The sequence below is a fragment of the Silurus meridionalis genome, chromosome 2 (genome assembly GCF_014805685.1).
Source record: "Silurus meridionalis isolate SWU-2019-XX chromosome 2, ASM1480568v1, whole genome shotgun sequence".
In the NCBI taxonomy this organism is placed as follows: Eukaryota; Metazoa; Chordata; class Actinopteri; order Siluriformes; family Siluridae; genus Silurus; species Silurus meridionalis.
In genome coordinates this window covers 20,385,724-20,402,041 of record NC_060885.1, presented here as the reverse complement: position 1 = coordinate 20,402,041, position 16,318 = coordinate 20,385,724, and the positions used below count along the sequence as shown (strand labels likewise).

General features: G+C 39.5%; 2 protein-coding genes across 3 annotated transcripts; one reads left to right on the top strand and one right to left on the bottom strand.

The window, feature by feature from the left end:
* The first annotated feature begins 677 nt into the window (after positions 1-677).
* On the top strand, positions 678-8,101 carry cpxm1a (carboxypeptidase X (M14 family), member 1a). The gene is made up of 14 exons (XM_046872799.1): positions 678-690; positions 810-962; positions 1,823-1,932; positions 2,130-2,269; positions 2,642-2,726; positions 2,836-2,986; positions 3,068-3,156; positions 3,281-3,404; positions 3,842-4,038; positions 4,731-4,910; positions 6,519-6,813; positions 6,925-7,064; positions 7,156-7,258; positions 7,367-8,101. Exons 1-14 carry the CDS (start codon positions 678-680, stop codon positions 7,675-7,677), a joined length of 2,091 nt encoding a protein of 696 aa, XP_046728755.1. The 3' UTR covers positions 7,678-8,101.
* Positions 8,102-8,977: 876 nt separating this feature from the next.
* wdr32 (WD repeat domain 32) lies at positions 8,978-15,671 on the bottom strand. Of its 2 annotated transcripts, none has more exons than XM_046870828.1 (7): positions 14,771-15,671; positions 14,001-14,114; positions 13,166-13,363; positions 12,886-13,088; positions 12,155-12,226; positions 11,598-11,743; positions 8,978-10,539 (listed from the first exon to the last, which is right to left on the bottom strand). In XM_046870828.1, the coding sequence occupies exons 1-7, from the start codon at positions 15,226-15,228 to the stop codon at positions 10,168-10,170; spliced, it is 1,563 nt and encodes a 520-aa protein (XP_046726784.1). In that variant the 5' UTR covers positions 15,229-15,671; the 3' UTR covers positions 8,978-10,167. The 2 variants fall into 2 exon arrangements, with proteins under 2 accessions (XP_046726784.1, XP_046726777.1); XM_046870821.1 differs by having other exon boundaries at positions 12,155-12,229; positions 14,771-15,665.
* Between the last annotated feature and the right edge of the window lie 647 nt (positions 15,672-16,318).

Below are 16,318 nucleotides of genomic sequence, written 5' to 3'. Positions count from 1 at the left end.
TAAGGACAAAGAACAGTATATGTTCTAATAGCTTTACAAAATTGAGTGAAAATATATTACTGACACAATGACTGTCATTTGTATTGGATTTTGCTTTTAGATATTCTGCATCTCTATGTCTTAATCTTGGAACTCTCAGGATATCAATCCGTTTTACACTCCACAATCCAACCTTTAGACCTGATTGTAACACTTAATAATGCTGCAAATGGTCATGTCTACACGTTTAACCAGGATCTCAAGTTGGACAATGACAATGAAGCTGATCATCGATTTTTGCTCATTCATTTAGAAACACCATACTCGGTTCCTTCCCTATTAGTCTGTAAAATATAAGGAGAAACTTACATGGCAATTAGAAGATGAATGAGTGATAACTAAAATAAACTTTCTTCTCTCCAAGCCAAATCATTTATGCACCTTCAAGGTTTTTTTTTAGCACATCACCTCCACGTTAATTATGATGATGCATGCAATTTTTGCTAATGTTTTTGCAAATAGGAGAGAGAGAGAGAGAGAGAGAGAGAGAGAGAGAGAGAGAGAGAGAGAATACTATTACTTCAGCTACTATACACGTTACGGTAATAGCTCACAGGATTATGTTACTGGGCTGGTCTTCCATGGTCTTTTGGCTTTAAAAGTACTTGTGGGAGCCCAAAAATTGCTACAGAGGCACAATGCATTACCGAGGTGCGTGCGTCAATCTGGCAACCCTGTTGCTGCCGCTGCTGCTGATGCTACATTTTGGACTCATTAGATCCTTTCAAAACGATGCCGTGAGAAGCACCGTGAGCAACGTGACTTTTAAGTATACGGAATTCTTTTAACAACTCCCAGTACTGACCGTAGGGATGATGGCACTGGTTTGGAGCGGGCCAGGACGCCTGCTGTGGAGGACACAGTGCAGAAAGTCTCTGAGGTGCAGAAGGAAAAGTCGGAAACTGGACACATAACTAAACCCGGCAAGTAAAAAAACTATTTGATTCATATTTTTTGTGTGTTCTGTGGATGAGATGGAAAGTAGTGCAGCATCAAGTATGGATGCATATCGTGTGAGATTTGTTAAAAGTTTGGTGAACCCTTTATGTCCTGAAATAGCCTATAAAACTAATCCAAATGATTCATCATCTGCTGTTGGATTCACACTAGAAATCTGTTAAAAAAATGTCTTGGATCTGGTGTAATGCTTAGAGTCATATAGTTTACATAGAAGATATTTTTATTGTTTCTGTCTTTGCCAAGTTTTTTGTATAGGGACATTTACAGGTGTTCTAGATCTCACCAGATCTCACCAGATGTGAAGAGGCGTTTCAGCAATCACAGAAATTACAAGTAAACTTTCATGCAAGTACTAAAACAAGCTGTTGCATGATACTGGAGTGTAATGATTAAAGGACTTGTGTGCACACAATACCACAACAAACTGGTGTTGTGCAGTGTGTTGTGCATGATAGGAAGTAGATCATCTTTCCACTATGCAAGCAAAAACATGTTGAAAACAAAACAACGTGGCTGCACTTTTTACACCTTGAAAACAGCCAGTTAGAAATGAAACTGTAATTCCAAATATTAATTATTAATTCAAATATTAATTAGATACTGAGCCAAATCATTCAAATCTATGTTAAGTTTATGTTGGGAACATATACAAACCAGTTTTAGATAGCACTCTTTGTTCAAGATTAAAGATTGAAACCTTGCAGTTGTCTCAATAAAACGCTTCATCTAACTGATGACTCGATTTTTGCCAGTTTCTGACTCTTTACTCCCCTTTTCTCCCTTTCTACATCTGCTTTTGCTCTGTATCTCTCTCCCCCTACAGACTGTCCACCAGTGGGTTTGGAATCCTTGAGAGTAGCTGATTACCAGCTGCAGGCTTCGTCATCATTGAGCAGTGGTTTAGGCCCCCACCGAGGACGCCTCAACATACAGGTCAGCCAATGTTCCATAAGTGTGGTTTAATGGTGGAAAATGAGTTTTATATTAGCAGGCATGTGAATTCAGCACTGACAACAGCCTTACCATACTGTGTAATGTTTCCTTATGTTTGGTTTGAAAAGTGCTTATTATACAAGATGAAGTGTATGTAGTCTGACACTGAATTGTAAATAAGTATAACTTGTGTGTAGTCAGGTCTAGAGGATGGAGATGAGTATGATGGAGCATGGTGTGCTGAACTAAAGGATAAAGAGCAGTGGTTGCAGTTTGATGCTCTCAGACCAACACTATTCACTGGGGTCATTCTGCAGGGAAGAAGCTCCATCTGGAGGTTATTATAAATATTTTTCAATATTTCAGTGTAAGGAAACGCTCCCTATCGAAGTATTTGACTTTTTGCTAGGTAAGACTTTAGGTTTAGCATTAGAATGCCTTTAACAGTTGTTTATATTAGGATGCAAGCTCTGAATATTGTCTAATATTGTCTAAGCAGTTTATTTATTTATTATTGCTCAGACTCTTTATTTACACTATCGAATGCTTATGTTTTCTTTCTCTGGGCAACAATTTATTTGCTTGAACTATGTGAGATATTAGAGGTGAGCCAGCACTCTGGTGTTTCAAATAGCTCAGCCGAATACTTTTCCTCAGTTAATGAAAGGAGATCAATATCATAAATATGTGATTATGTGTGTGTGTGCAGCTTACACTGGGTTACTCGGTATAAGGTCCAGTTCAGTAATGACTCTGTGGAATGGCAGCCTTGCAAGAATGGATCACAAGAAGCAGTAAGTATGATGGATACTGGTTTAAGAATTATGAATACTGCATATATAACTAACTGCACAGATGTCATTTTACCAACTTGTTTTTTTTTTTATTGATATCTCTGTATAGGTGTTTGTTGGGAGTCAGGACCAGGAGACTCCTGTGCTGGCACTTTTTCCTGAACCTACAGTGGCCAAATACATTCGCATCAACCCACAAAGCTGGTTCAGTAATGGCTCTATCTGCCTTAGAGCTGAAATCCTGGGCTGCCCCATGCCAGGTTTAGTTTCACAACACCACAGCAATTGCACAGAATAATGATTTAAAGCTAATATCTATTTGTTTTTTTATGTATGTATAGATCCTCACAACCAGTACATATCAGAAACAGAGAGAGGTTCTACTGATAAGTTGGACTTTAGACACCATAATTATGTCGAGATGAGAAAGGTAAAAATATTTCTTCCTTGTATGTATTTACTATGCATTTTGAATTCCTTTTTTGATTAGAGCTAATGTTGAAATGTTGCAACGCTGGCACACCACTGAAGTTATATCATTGTTCTTTGTATAGTTACTGAAGGCAGTGAATGATATGTGTCCTAATATTACACGTATCTATACGATTGGAAAGAGTTACACTGGACTTAAACTCTATGTCATGGAGATTTCAGACAACCCTGGGAAACACGAACTGGGTGAGTTATGCTTTATTTGCTGTTATGGGCAATTTCATCTGAATTGTTATAGAGCTCGGTTATGTTACACTGCAGCCTAGTAGCTAATATACAAGCTCTTGCAGCAGACCACACATGCATTCCTTAATAACCAGCACTAACATTATAATGTTTATATAAAAGAGGCCCTCTTGCTTACAGGATACAGATAACAATATTACAGATTGTGTACTTTTGAGTCAGTTGTTTTTTAATTGTTAGTGCTTCCAAGTTACACATTTTTGTCATAATCTGGTTTTCATTATTAATATGGCCAAAGTAAACAGACTCAGGAGCCAGTAAAGACAATGGATGTTCTTTTCTTCCCAAGAGAAAAGAACATCCAAACTGCTTTACTTTCATATCACATTTGAGATCATTTCCAAACTGCTAATCCTTTAATTGTGCAATACGTGTAGGAGAGCCAGAGTTCCGCTATGTTGCTGGAATGCATGGAAACGAGGCTTTGGGCCGGGAACTGGTGTTAAATCTTATGCAGTACCTTTGCCTCGAATACAAACGAGGCAATCAGCGAGTAGTTCGGCTAGTGAAAAACACACGTATCCACCTTTTACCATCCTTCAACCCTGATGGATATGAAGCAGCATATGAGAAGGTAAATTTCCTTGACATGTAATAGTATTATGGTAGGACAGGTTAGCATGGTTAGGACAGATATTTTGTACCATTAATTGTGCTATCAAATCATCATTAAATTTTTTCATGGTTTGTGCATCTTTTGAAATGTCTAATATTAATGTTTAAGCATTATGTCAACCTATTCATGAAATTGTGTTGGGCAGATAAATACCTTTACTTCTAAATGTAGAATTCAAACAAATGTATAATTTTGTATAAAAACAAAGCATTCATGGGCTGCATTTGGTGTGTTAGTAACAGTTAGGTGCTGTTATTACACTGTTCTAACAATATCATCATTAGTTCATTTATGCTGAACCCATAAGTGATTCTCCAGAGATTAAATTCTAAACGTATGGGCTGATAAGTAGATTAGAAAAAGTTTAGTTAGACTAAGATACTAAAATCTGAGAATGAACAATAACTAGCTTTATTTAATGTGGAAATAAAAAAAAAAACAGTATTCACGTAAATCAGACTGGACATTAAACTTGTATTTAGCACTCTTTATTTGTCAGATGAAGGGTTGCTAAAAACTCAGATTGAAGGCAAATGAAACATACTGGTGTGTTTATTTATTGGTTTGTTTGTGTATATATATTTTTTTGCACAGTGCTATGACCACATTATGCATATAATTTCAATAATGTGTATATTTGCTTTTCTCAGGGTTCTGAGCTTTCTGGTTGGGCTTTAGGTCGCTACAGCTATGAGGGCATTGACATGAACCATAACTTCCCCGACCTCAACAGCATCATGTGGGATGCTCAGGAACTGGCAACAGATAAAAAAAAAGTCAGCAACCACTACATCCCTATGCCAGAGTACTACACCTCAACTGAAGCAACAGTATGTATACCAAACTACTCAAATTTCTGTGCAATATACAGTCATAAAAATATATCTGGATTTGGAATATATCTGGCGAAATCTCTTATTCATTGTTTGTCTTTTATATTATTATTTATATATTATATTTATATATAAGTATTTTTCAACTATTAAAAAAAATTATATGTTTAGCCAGTCTGTAGACCTTCTATATTATTTATTTGACTTACTTAAATATTTCTCATGGTATTGCAGTAATAATCTTGCAGTAGGAAAAGTATAATAAGTTTGAAAAGGTATTAAGAAAAGAAAAGGCCAGGGTCATAAAGAGGTTTCAATATCATTAAACATTTTTTTTACTGATGCGGCAAGTCTCGAATAAAGCAAAAAAAAAAAAAAAAAAACACCAAGATGTGGAAACATAGCATTAGAGTATTAAAAACGTATAGGTACATTTAGGACAGATAGAAATGTGCACTGAATTTGCGACTACTCACAAGTTAACCCTAATAAATAAATAGATAGATAGATAGATAGATAGATAGATAGATAGATAGATAGATAGATAGATAGATAGATAGATAGATAGATAGATAGATAGATAGATAGATAGATAGATAGATAGATAGATAGATAAACTTATATGCCTACATTAAAACATTTTTTAATGCCTTCAAAACATTTTTAAATACTATAACAGTAATACTAGTCTGAAATGTATTGAATATGCCTCAAATCATGTGAGTACAAATCCACCAGATTTGACTTCATAAACAGTTGAAAGCTGATAGCTGCGGAAAACCCCTAAAAGTATTCATGTTGTTTTACTTCGTTTGTATCAGGCAATAATTAAAGTTCTGGATTTGACAAATGATTTGCACTGATATGGGTTTTTGCATGAAACCCTGCAACACAAAGGAGTATACACACCACAAACACATGCTAGGGAATCAGGATCACACACATCTTTAAAGAATGTGAGCACTTCCTTTCCTAAAAAACCTCCCTGCGCTGAGGCCTCCTACAAGAATAACATTAGAGGAAGCAACACAGCATGGAGTAGAACACAAAAAACCTTTGTGGTGTAAATGCTTTTACAATGAATTATTGGGTTCAGCGCTGTTGTTTTAGCAGATTAATCAAACTCGAAGATTTTGACTGGGACTAAAACTTTGCCAAATCTTGATAGTTTACTTCCATATTTTCCCAATTGTTTATCTATGCACACTCCAAACTTCAGTATTAACAAGAAATGTATTGCTTGCAATTCATTTACTGGTTACATATTTAATAAGTTTCATTCTTTTAATGGACAGGATCAGGAATGAGTTTATTAGAGGGACAGCGAATGTAGGATGTTTTGGAGACAAGGTTAGGGAGGCGAGATTGAGATGGTTTGGACATGTGCAGAGGAAGGACATGGGGTATATCGGTAGGAGAATGCTGAGGATGGAGCTGCCATTAGGGAGGTTTGTGGATGTGGTGAGGGAAGGCATACAGGTAGTTGGTTTGAAAGAGGCAGATGTAGAGGACAGGGGGATATGGAGACAGATGATCCGCTGCCAAGAGAAGCTGAAAGAAGAAGATTCTTCTTATTATGTGATAAATCTTTCTCCTGTGTGTAAGGTTGCTCCAGAGACACGAGCTGTAATAAATTGGATGCAGCATATTCCCTTTGTTTTGAGTGCAAATCTGCATGGAGGAGAGCTGGTGGTCACTTACCCGTTCGACTGCACAAGAGACTGGATCCCCCGCGAGGACACACCTACTGCAGATAATGAATTCTTTCGCTGGCTGGCAGCTGTTTACGCCTCCAGCAATCTGGTGATGTCCAACCCTGACCGCCGAATGTGTCATTTTGAGGACTTCCAGCGTTACAACAATATTATTAATGGAGCTGATTGGCATACTGTCCCAGGAAGTAAAGAGACACATACATTGACTAAACTATTGATTGTTCACCATTTTAATATCATATTATACCCATATACCACAGTGTTCCTTTATCAGTTTAATGTCCTTGTGTTTGCAGGCATGAACGACTTCAGCTACTTGCACACTAATTGCTTTGAGGTGACTGTAGAGTTGTCATGTGATAAATTCCCTCATGCAACTGAGCTTCCTGTTGAATGGGAGAATAACAAGGAGTCTCTTCTACTCTACATGGAGCAGGTTAGTTTCTTTTTGCTTCCTGATCTTCTACACTGTACCGAGAACAAGCTCCATACTGTGACTCATGCGCTGATTTGTCCGGCTCTTTCAGGTGCACAGAGGCATAAAAGGTGTGATCAGAGATAAAGACACTAAACATGGTATTGCAAATGCTATTGTTAAAGTTGAGGACCTGAACCATGACATTAGATCAGGTATGCTTATGAAAACATTGGAGAATTGATCTAATATTATATTTAATAATATAATCTAAGCAGCTCTCATACATGTTTACAAACATGACATTTTCTTGTGTGTTGCAGCTGCTGATGGCGATTACTGGCGCCTGTTGAACCCTGGTGAGTATAAGGTGGTTGTGTGGGCAGAGGGCTACTTCCCAGCAATGCGTCACTGCTCTGTAGGTTCAGAGCCACAGGCCACCATCTGTGACTTCAACCTTGTTAGAACACCCCAAGAGCGCATCAAACAGATCCTGGCCAAAGGTGGGAAGATCCCCCGGGACGAGCAGCTCCACATCAGAGCCATGCGAATGCGTAAACTTAGAGTCAGCACCAAAATTCTGAACCGCCGGCGTGAGCAACAGCTGCGACGTTCCAAAGTCAAAAGAGACTGAATGGAATGCTGGAAAATCGCAAAAGACAGAGACAAGCCAATCCCTCCTCACACACTGTGATCATGTTTAGATAGAAGGAAAGTAGAAAGTCGTAACCTATGAAGTTGCGGGTCATGCGGCATTTCCAACATGCAGCATTCGGGGGTCTTAACTCACGGGCTTGTTTATATTTGACATTTTTAACTGGGCAAAAAGAACCCAAGTATTTTTTCTTTTAAAAGGTTCACTTTAAAAGGTGTTCACTATTCAATTTCTGTCTCATCTCTGCTCTGCTCTTAAACACTGAATGTTTTTATAAATAATACGAGTGTGAAGAACTCCCCGGTGAAAATGGTATGGTGTAGCTGGTTTTCTACACCCATAGCCACATGTAACAAATTAGACCATTTATTATTCATTTTAATAAAAAAAACCTTCTTTAAAATGTTCCATTGCAGTTGCAGTGTCTGATATAAATAATGTCAAAAATCACTGCTGAACAGAAATCTAATATTCATTAACTTATCACCCGTGACATATTTATCCTGATCCTGGTCCTGGTGGATCCAGAGAACATTCACACACTCATTTACACCTAGACAAATGGTGCATGTGTTTAAGAGGAAACAAGAGAAACGAGAGGAGAACTATACAAAATTCAATATTATTTGCACAGATCAGGATCGAACACTGGAGCTGTGAGGTGGAAGTGTTATGCTCTATGTCAATGTGCCACCCATAGGAAATATTGAAAATCATAAAACATCAAGACTGGTTTCTTTCCAGTTTGCATATTCAAATTACTTTCTATATCTGTTTTTTGGGGTTCATATCAGGGCACAGTAAAAAAAAAAATGATTATTAGCTTTCGAAAGCTCTTCAGGTCAAACCATAGCACATGCTGCTTCACAAGGGTCGGCAGTATTGCTTAGTATTTCCTGCATTTCTGGTAGATGATTTTCATGCTTGAACTGATACACACAATTTAACACTAACAGCTTGGTGAAGTTTGCAGCGGCACAAAGAACGACAAACTACAACAAGCAACCTGGACACTGGAAATAACCAAAACAAATGCTAGATATTAGGAGAGTATGTGGTTGTCCCTACTCAAAAAGTCACGTCTCATAAAAGAGAATAAATAAATTATTAAATCAGGTGTAGGGGCTTCATGCAAGATCATGAAAGAATTTAGTCAAATGAAAGGAATTATTACAATTATTTATCAGTCAAACACATTGCTTGATGCAGCTATGTTGTTAATGCTAAGGCTGATGGCCGACATTTCTGCAAAATGTATTTTGAGGACACAGTAATATAATTGAATTTACAAAGATAATTTAATCAGGCTGAATGACATGTCAACCCACATTCAGTTAAAATGCTTTGGGCAAAAAGTGACAAAAACTCCCAAAATCTTTATTGTTTTGTACCACGGACATTATTCTGCGGCTCAGTGGCGCACAGATCAGCACAGGAATGCTGCTCCCTCCGAGACCCTCTTCCTCCTTCCCAGATGTTTTAAATATGTAATCCAAACATTGCAGAAGAACCAATCATCCTCATTTCCATTAAAGACTAAATGAAAGACAGTGCACATTACGCAACTTCCAAAGAAGTGCTAGACTCTGACACAGTTATAACAATTTCCCCATAGTCCTCTCTGTCTACAGTTCCCAGAACATGATGGCTCAGCTTCTAAATCAACCTCAGTAAATGTGCATACATGTTCCTGGCACGGCCTGAATTTGAGGTATAGGCAACAGTGTTGATTCAGCTTGTGCCATCTGGGAGTGTTTTGTGTGTTTGAGAGAAGACGGTATGGTAGTCACTACCTCACTCGAGGATCATCATCGCCTAATCTACCAGCAGACGCACATACTCGCACATTCGCACAAACCTACTGCTTGAACTATGTACAGATTAAGACCCGCAAAGAAAATGTCTTCATTTAGTGTCTCAAGAGGCAAGCTGCCTTTCGAACAACATACAATCACACAAACACCTCATTTCTGAGCTACGTGAACACTGATCTGCTTAAAAAAAAAAAAAAAAAAACATTTGGCAGAAAACACCATCCATTACAACATTCAGTTTGTACTGCTTACATTCAGAGCTACTTTACATGTTAATGATACTGTTGTGGGGGAGGTTAGCATTAGACATGCAGGTCAGGCTTGGACACCAGAGAGTGGTCATATGCAAAAGGTATAAAAGACTGCAAAATAAGACCTGCAATCTCACTACCACCATGAGCACAAACCAGCACTCTGCATGCACCCCCTCCCCCTCCCCCCAATCAGAGACATGCAGTGTGAAAACCGTTTAATTGCTATTTCGCTCATTACTGCACACGTACATTCGAAAGTTGGAGTGATTACACGAGAACAAGAAAACAAACTGCTATAAAAACACTCAAATCAGTTACACAATCCTGCACTCACACATTGACACTGTGAACATGAACCCTTTGAAGGCGTCCACCTGCCAGAGACACCGTGATTGTGGCAGTTAAAAGTGGGGTTGGTAGAGTGCTACACGTCCGCTGAGGCAGCCTGAGGCCAGCTGACAGTGTGTGGGTGAGAACTTTGAGGTGAGCACCACGTCACTGTGAGAGTAGATGGAGCGAACCTCGCGCAGCAGCGCCGTACGCTCGGGTACACACTCCTCGAGCTCGGCACAGTGCTCGTCGAAGGCCAGCAGACGCACACCATACCCATATGGAGAACAGATTAGGCGACCGTCCGGGCTGAAGCACAGCTCCTTGATGTAGCCTCGGCCCACGTTGGCCTCCTCAATGTAGTGCGTGAGGCGCAGAGAGCAGCGAGGAGATATCGGCAGCCGAGGAGGAGCTCCCTCCTGAAACTCGTACACACATGTCCACTGCAGAGAGACAAGCACAGCAATCACACAGTTTGCAAATCAACCTGTGCAGCATTACACACACTTCTGCTCTTAGATCTGGTGACAACAGTTATCTTCAAATGCTTATAAATCGGACAAATCGAAGGTGTCTTGTTTCAAACTGGCACATCACATTCATGACTCTGAATTTGACACACGGAGAATAAACAGCGTTCTCTGTTTCTGGTGTCTGACATGCCTTTTCTCATTTATTGTCTTTAGCTAGTCTGTCTGATGAGCTGCAGTCAGCTAAATTACTTCCATAAAAGCATGCGATTTGCAAAGCTAAAACAGAGAACCTGTTACAGATCTGTTTTCTGTTTAGAGTCTGTGAAATATGGCCAGGTTTTTCCCCCTATTTCCTTTTGGCTTTGCTCCAATTTTTCTTATTTTATACTCAGGATCAGTCCACTGTAATACTTTGGTCTGCATCTTGACTGCTTATCTAGGTGATTTACACTAACGGGAAGCATGGCTGCTTGGGGCACAAAATGGTTTTTTGCACACGTACAAAAGCAACAGGGAAAAAACAATAAAATGTAAAAAATAAAAAAAAATTGTGGAACACTATCCCTGCCAGATCCTATAGAAGCAATTTACTGTCTGTCCCACATTCACTGGTATGTACAATGATGTTTAGAGAGACGTCTTAGGCTTGTCTAACTAGTGCAGTGAAAGCCAGTGATGGATTGTCGACCTCAAATCACAGAGTAAAGACCAGCAAATATTTCCAGCTAATAGCCTATTATACAAAGCTTCAGAATGTTCTTGTGTTTATCGCAATGATCTATAACTAACTGTTCCATGCAGAACTGTTCCATGGTATCTTTCATCACAAGACAGAAATGTCTAACAGCGGACCAATAAAAAAAAAAAAGCAAATGCCATTCTCTGTCCTATGTCCATGACTCGGGGTCCATGGGCTTTTTTCCGTCTACACTTTATATAAACGTAGATATATTACACTAAATGTCATTTGGTGCAGCAAGTTAAGAGTTATTCTTCCATCTACAATGCTATAGTGGTTTGCTCCTGACCTCTTGGTCATCCATGTTGCTGGAACAGCGCAGGAGTGTGGCCCAGCCTTTGGGGTGCAGCTGCAGTGAGGTGATGCAGTTTCCACGGTCCCTCTCACCCGGGATCTCGGGGGTCAAAACTTCCAGACTGTTCCTTGGAGACAAACCTGAAAAAACACACACACTGTTCAGTAGAGCCTAAAAATATATTTTAAAAAAATTGTTCACTTTGTTCTTGAAATAAATATACAATATATAGTGTCCAACTCAAGCTCCCAATCATTTGGAGAATCAAAGTTCAACTGCTCAAATTAGTAAAATTGGATCAGAGAAATGGCATTATATTCTTGGTCAGTAAGAGTGACAGTAGCCAAGATGACTAGTAAGGTGTCTGTAAGATCATTTATATGAGTATTAATCATTCTTATTTATTTTTTGGGTGTTTGTTTGTTTGTTTATTGAACTGCCATGACATTAGCAGCAATGTAGGATTCATATACTAGTCACCACCCCAGTGGGTGGGAATTGACAAATAAGCAAACTTTGAGAAAATGTGGTCAAATTCAAAATCAACTAACCCTCTCTATGCGGATGAGCTTTGCTGTCGTTGCCATGGCGAGAGCCTGGTGTCCTGGCGCCTGTTGAAGAACCTTCTAAAAGGAGAAAAACATTTTTTTTTTACATTTTGCAATTTCTGTTTACCATATAATACATTTGGAACAGTGGGACACATGGCCTAGAATGGGATTGGAACATCCCATTCCAGATTACACACACGTGGTTTTTGGAACATGCCATTCCAGATACAGCCCAATTTTTGCTGTTATAATAATTTGCTTTCCAGTAGATCCAGTAGATTAAGGCACATAGCTGTGGAGATTTGCCCATTCAGCAACAAAAGCTTTACTGAGGTCAGGCACTGATATACTGAGACTTTATGCAGTTCACTTATTGTACTGCAACTTTGGAAAACCATAAAACTCATTTTGTGCACAGGAGCATTGTCATGCTGAAGCATGTTTGAGCTCCTTAGATCAAGTAAAAGTAGACTGCAACTTTCTGTAACTCATGACTATCGTGAGCTTGTAAGTAATGTTAAAAACATGCAAAAGCTGCAAATAAAATTACTGACCTTGGATAAAGATTAAAACATTGTTTGAAACAATTTTGCTTCTTGTTACAGCTGCACATTGTTTATTCTGCTGCCACTTGTCAATGCCTGTGCAGTACAGATCTGCTACAAGTAATTAAACTAAACTGAAAACTTTTCTTTTGTAAACAAAGTGTGTACAAAGTTTAATACCCATACCAGTGCTCAGTGGGGTGCGTCGGGCCCGTAAGATGCGGTAGCTGCCGACCTCTAGGCTCTGGGTGAGGTCAAGGTCATGCAAGATGAGCAGATAACCAGAGGAGGTGGAGATGAGCATCTTACTGCAGTCTGGCGTTAGACGCATCCGCATCAGATAGCGTGTGTGAAAAAACTTCTTATGGGGACAGCCGTCTTCTGTGAACCTGCAAAAATACACACCAGTCAGATCACATGTAATGCATGCAGCACACCAAAAGGTAGAGATTCCAATAGCACAAACCTATTGGTGTCCCAGGTGATGACATTTCCATCAAAGCCAGACGTAACAAGTAACCGAGTGTGTGTGTCGTACTCAATGTTCTTCACCCAGCTAGCATGGCCGTGCAACGAACACACCTTTGAGTTCAGCTTTCTCAAGTCCCACAATGCAATGGTGGTGTCATCAGAACAGGTGGCAAACAACCGGTTATCAAGAAACCTGCAGAACAATGCAATAATCAGTTTGTAAACAGATTTCACATGTCGAGGTTTTTGGGATATTAAATTCATTATATATATATATATATATATATATATATATATATATATATATATATATATATATATATATATATATATATTTGCGCAAATTCATTTTAACGGCACTTATTTTATTAACGCTCAGCACGCATTTGTTAGACCATTTATATTATAAATATAAATAAATATAAAAGGAAAAAAATGTTTTAAAAATTTTAACATTAAACATTTTTGTACCGATGTGCCAAGCCTCAATTCAAGTACCAAAATCCACCATAATGCACACATCCGGCAATTAAAACCGTCCGTGTGGAAACATAGCAAAATTTCCAGATAAACTTTCATTTACACCATTAAATTTGAGTTTTGTACATTTTTGGACAATTAATCCAGTGTGGTTTCTTTCTAGTTTTTAAGTGCAACATATCAGCTATCTGCATTGATAGATGATAAAATGATAAAATGTTGATAAAATGTTCCCTGGATTTGCTTTGGTGGTTTCAGTGGCAAGATTTCAATCAGTTTTAAATCAGTATAATCCTGGACTGCAAAATGCACAAATGGAGCATATTCAGCCAGGCTCTTAGATGATGTACCTGATGTTGTTCACACAGTCCTCATGAGCCTCCACCAGAGTTTTGATATGTTTGGACGAGACGGGATCAAACAGCAGCACTTCTGTCTGCTCACAGGCCACAGTCAGCACTGACCTAAACAAACAAAAAAAATTTGTCTACGAGTTTAGGCACCAAGCACCTGTCTTTGAGAGCTCTCTTATTCACCTTTGTGTTTTTTTTCTTCATTATGATTGCGTTTCTCAGTGTGTTCGCACAGGCACACAATATAATCTGCGTTCTAGTATTGAACTGACAGCTGTTTCGTGTGGAGATAGTGTTTAAGCTTGCTTGGGATCATGGAATAATGGAGAGCTTCCCCCCCTTACACACACCAAGCATCACTGAATCAGGAAAATCCACATGAAAGACTTTCTGCTTTCTTTTGACAACCACTCATACCAGGCCTTTTTTTTTTTTTTTTTTTTTTTTTTTAACACTTTACCCCTTTTCAAATATTTTTCCATTGCTGTCAGGCCTATTTGCCAACCCGCATTATTATAATTATTTTATCATGAATGAAGGACAGCATTGCGCTGCCTACACCGCCACCTACTGGCAAGGAGGAGTATTCCCGTTAATCTGCCAGTGCTACGTCACAGTCACAGGCGCTCGAAAAAGCCAAATTATTTCCAGCTAGTAAATAAATTTCTTTGCATTAATTAAGTGTAATTGGATCATTTCCTACAGCTCACTTATGGTTAAAAACCACTGCTTTAGTGAGTCTATGAGCCGATGGGAGTCTTTCTTACCCGTCCGGTGAGTACTCCAGGTTAAACACGGCACCGTGAGTTTGGGTGCTAAGGTTCATCGAGTCCCTCGCAGGACTCATGGAGGAATAAAGTCTAGTCATAGTCCGAAAATTGTCCCGGGCCGGGTCCACAAGCGGCCCTCTGCGCACACTCCGGTTCCGCAGCCACGAGAAGAGCGACTCGCGCGCAGCGGATCTGGCGCTAGGGGCTGCGACGTCCGCCGCCGACTCGGACCGTGAGCCGCGCTTGGCTCGGGACTTCATGCGCCTGCACGCCGAGGGCGAAGGTCTCGAGCGCGCGTCCTTTTCTTCTACCCCCTCCGCCGCCGCCTCCTCCTCATCATCTTCATCATCATCTTCTTCATCCTCGCTCTCGTCCTCACGGAACACCCGGTCGGAGGCGCGTATAAGCCGAGCTTCCTCTGGTTCGCTTCTGTCGCTCGGTTGGCCCGAGCTCATGATGGCAGTGGCGCGCTCGGCGGCTCCGTTTTGGAATCAACAAACGGACAGAGCGGCCGACTCACTGTTTCTATTCACTGCCTGAGCGGTTTGTTGTTAGTACCGGACAGACCCGTACCTGAGATAGCACCACAAATCCCCGTTAACGCAAACAACCAAAACGATTCGAGTACGCCGAGACAACAAATGACGTATTTCCGGTTCCTTCCTTAGTTGGAGCTTGTTAAAGGCACCGTTGCCACTAAAGTTGTCCCTGGAAGACAAACGCGGCACCTGTAACCTCAAGATATTTATAAAACCATTCTTCATATTTGACTGTTTTTTACGATTATATCCCACTTAATCTTATTTTCCACTCTACTGAGTTTAAAGCCCTTAGACTGCTGCTCTGTTTAGTCAGAAAACACGCCTGTTCAATCATTAAAAAAAAAAAAAACATTTCTATGCTTCTAAGGTGATTTAGTGAAAATTATGCTTTTACCAATCCACCATCCACATTTATTTGATTTCTAAACGTTTATTTCTTAAAAATATGATCAAGCCTTATGAACCTGTTAATTTTATTTAAACATATTGAAATGTACAGCATGCGTCAATATATATATATATATATATACACACAGTACAAACCAAAAGTTTGGACACACCTTCTCATTCAAAGAGTTTTCTTTATTTTCATGACTATGAAAATTGTAGAGTCACACTGAAGGCATCAAAACTATGAATTAACACATGTGGAATTATATACATAACAAAAAAGTGTGAAACAACTGAAAAATGTCATATTCTAGGTTCTTCAAAGTAGCCACCTTTTACTTTGATTACTGCTTTGCACACTCTTGGCATTCTCTTGATGAGCTTCAAGAGGTAGTCACCTGAAATGTTCTTTCAACAGTCTTGAAGGAGTTCCCCGAGAGATGCTTAGCACTTGTTGGCCCTTTTGCCTTCACTCTGCGGTCCAGCTCACCCCAAACCATCTCGATTGGGTTCAGGTCCGTGACTGTGGAGGCCAGGTCATCTGGCGCAGCACCCCATCACTCTCCTTCTTGGTCAAATAGCCCTTACACAGCCTGGAGGTGTGTTTGGGGTC